We start from the raw sequence: 3254 nt of genomic DNA on the forward strand, positions 1-3254 counted from the left end.
GTAGAGGACGACATTTCGAAAGTCTTCCACCTTGACCTGAAGACAAAAGGCAGAAGACTTTTGAACATCGTCCTCTACAGTTGTTGCTGTCTATTTGAAACTTAGATTCATCAACATAATTATGATGTGAAACAACATTGTAATTTTTCTTCTTTAAGGGCTATGTAAGAAGGGTTAAGAGTGATGGCAGTTATCATGAAGAAATTCTCGGTTCCTGTGCAGATACTCGTAGATGTGACTGAATACTTAACTGAAGCCTACCTTCGTTCAACATGACAGATTCAAATATGCTGAATGTATATGTAGTAAAATTTGAAGATGTACGGCTAAGCACATTATATTAAAATGGTTTTGGAGCCTCACCATGCTGGTACAGTAAATGTTCCCTCTAGTTTTTTCAATTCATGTGCGGAATGAATTATTTTTATGTGCTATCAGATTGTTTGTTTTTTCTGAAGGTCGGTGGTATTTTTAGATCATCGACTCTATTGGATCATTAGGCCTCTTTGCAATGCTACCAGTTAGTTATTTGGGCTTTAAGCCTATCGACCGCCAAGGGTCATTAAAACTATAAATATGTTGAGACTCCTCACCTAAGGATGTGCGTGGCTGGAATAATTAAGTGTGTCGCACTTGATTGGTTGTTGTGCGGCCACACAGCTTAGAGGGAACAATGGTTACAGTCCGTATCTGCATATATGGTTATACTCTATCTGATAGTTGTACATCTTGATAATAGCCTTGCATCATAGTTCCCATTACAAAAGGCTCCATCATAAGACTATCATGTCCAAATCAATCTCATTCCTCCCTGTATCGTTTCCATAATCCATCTAGTGTATGTTCGAATTGTTGCTGGGACAAGTGAACAGCCTTTATCATTAACCCTTGTATTCACAGTTAAGGTGAAACTTGTTGCATGTCTCTTTCTGAATGGTCCTGGTGCCTTAAGTTGATCCATATTCCTTTGTTTTCCAATGGCTATTTTTTTTTAATTTCCAAGAGCTCTTCATCAGGCAGGATACAAGGAATAAATAACTTAAAAAAGAAAGAATTTATACTGATTTTTGTTGGTAGCATGCTTATGTACAATGCAATTAATCAAGCACAATACTATTATTGACAACAATACAAGTTTAACAATGTGGACAAAAATTAGAAATGACATTTTCAATGTTAGTTTCTTTCTCCTCGTCACACCGTTATACTTATATTGTTGCCAACGATAAAAGTGTACCTTAGTTATACGCTGTTCAGATGCAGTGATACTAGCTGGAATTCCTTTTTTATCCATAATTCTCATCTCCCACCTCAAGGTGAGTTCTAGAAAGGTTGTTAATAAATAAAAAGGAATGTATTACTCGTTAAAATTGCATCCTTTACAACAACAAAAAATACCCATGTACAACAACCTCAAAACTACAAAATGATCCTTAAATTGAGTTTTGCTAAAGATGTTTTTTTTTTACTTGAATATTTTTTTAATTATAAAGAAAGCAGTGTGGAAAAGCAGCCTACCTCTTTTAGTAGGATAAATTACACAAGAATTTTCAGCATCTCCTGGTATCTATAAAAATGAAAATAAAGCTATATAATACACAAACACCAAATTAGGTGAAAAAACATGGATTTGGCAAACGTTCTAATAAAATCCAGACAAGTTAAAAAAGTCTACAAACTTCAGAAAAACTATTAAATACCTTAGTCAAGAAGTATACGATGGTTTTCTAGACTCGAAGTTTACTTTAAATATTTTAAAACTTGATGTTTAATCATATGCTTGTTCACAAAGCTACATAAGGGCTAACTGTATACAACCACTTATTGAACTGATAGACTAGAGACTAATCAACAACACCCATCCTGCCACCACCTATTGGAATACTCTTGTTGTTCTGTTAGTGGTAGTACCTAATTGTTGCTCTTATATCACACCCACAGCCCCAAAGTGTGGAGCTCATTTTTCTGTCCCACTGGAACACAAACCACGAATCTTTGGATTAACAGTCCAGGCATACTAACTGCTAGGCCACAACTGGCATATCCATTCTTAAGCTTAATGTTAATCCACGAAACTAAAAAATTACTCAGAATAAAAATTCAGAAACCAGCTCACTCCTAAAAAAAAAAAAAGAAAGAAAAGTTTGGCTTCCAAAAGCTCTCGAGTTATCATTTTTTCAATATTAATGATTATTTTAGTGTTTAACAAAAGAAATCTGGACAATTTTTTTTACATGTTCTAAATATGTTTACAACCTATCATTCCACAAGGAAATAAATATTCTGTAATTTCTCCATAAATAAAATTACTTTATTGCGACTGAACTGTTTTGAAACCAAGTTTCCGAGGGGATTCTCGCTACTTAAAATACAACCACATTGTTCTTCTTCTCTGTAATGACCAACTAATTTGGGGGTTGGATGGTAATTTTGGAAGCCTAGAATTTTTACACTTGGGTGGCCAGCCCAGACAGTAATTATATAGGATGAGCATGTTCGTCAATGAGAATTCAAACGCGTATCCTTCAGATTGCAAGTCGAGCACCCTAACCACTAGGCCATGCCAGGTCTTAAAACATAATCACACTGATTACAAAAAAAACAATTGCTATATTCTATGAATATTTTCTTTCATATTATATATATATATATGATAACTCATTACACGTGTGCATAGATAAAAAGAATGAAATGCTTGAATCACTTAAGTGCCAAAAAAATATCACAGAAGTACAAAAACTTTTTCATTTGAAGATAATTATCTGTCATGATTAGTCACTATTAATGTTTATGAATATTTTGTTTAGACATCTCATTCAAACTGTACTATAACACGTTTTTACTGCTGTTAAGATTTACCACTTCCAGTGAATTTCTCATATTTTTTCAACATAAAGCATTACTGTTTTATTTTGAGAATGTACTTTTTTCTTTTACTTTTCATAAACATGTACGTGTAATTAGACCTGTTATAAAACAGTACACTTAGGCATCATTTTAGACATGTTAATTAATGAAAACAATGACATTAAAGCCTCTAGATGCAGTTTAGTCTACTAATAGAAGAATTATTCAGGTTTGTTTGTTTGTTTTTTCAATTTTGTGCAAAGCTACATGAGGGCTATCTGCGCTAGCCGTCCCTAATTTAGCAGTGTAAGACTAGAGGGAAGACAGCTAGTCATCACCCACCACTAACTCTTGGGCTACTCATTTACCAACGAATAGCGGGATTGACCATCACATTATAATGCCCC

The 3254-nt window shown here is 34.1% G+C and overlaps 1 protein-coding gene across 4 annotated transcripts in view; it reads right to left on the reverse strand.

Annotated features, from left to right (window-relative positions):
• Nucleotides 1-3254, reverse strand: part of LOC106465367 — a 26452-nt gene that overhangs the window by 16381 nt on the left and 6817 nt on the right. For all 4 annotated transcript variants that reach the window (XM_022393243.1, XM_022393242.1, XM_022393244.1 and 1 more), the window contains exon 3: nt 1519-1567. In XM_022393243.1, the coding sequence (XP_022248951.1) occupies nt 1519-1567 (49 nt within the window). The remainder of the gene's footprint in view (nt 1-1518; nt 1568-3254) is intronic.

This window comes from Limulus polyphemus, unplaced genomic scaffold, assembly GCF_000517525.1.
Source record: "Limulus polyphemus unplaced genomic scaffold, Limulus_polyphemus-2.1.2 Scaffold1922, whole genome shotgun sequence".
In the NCBI taxonomy this organism is placed as follows: Eukaryota; Metazoa; Arthropoda; class Merostomata; order Xiphosura; family Limulidae; genus Limulus; species Limulus polyphemus.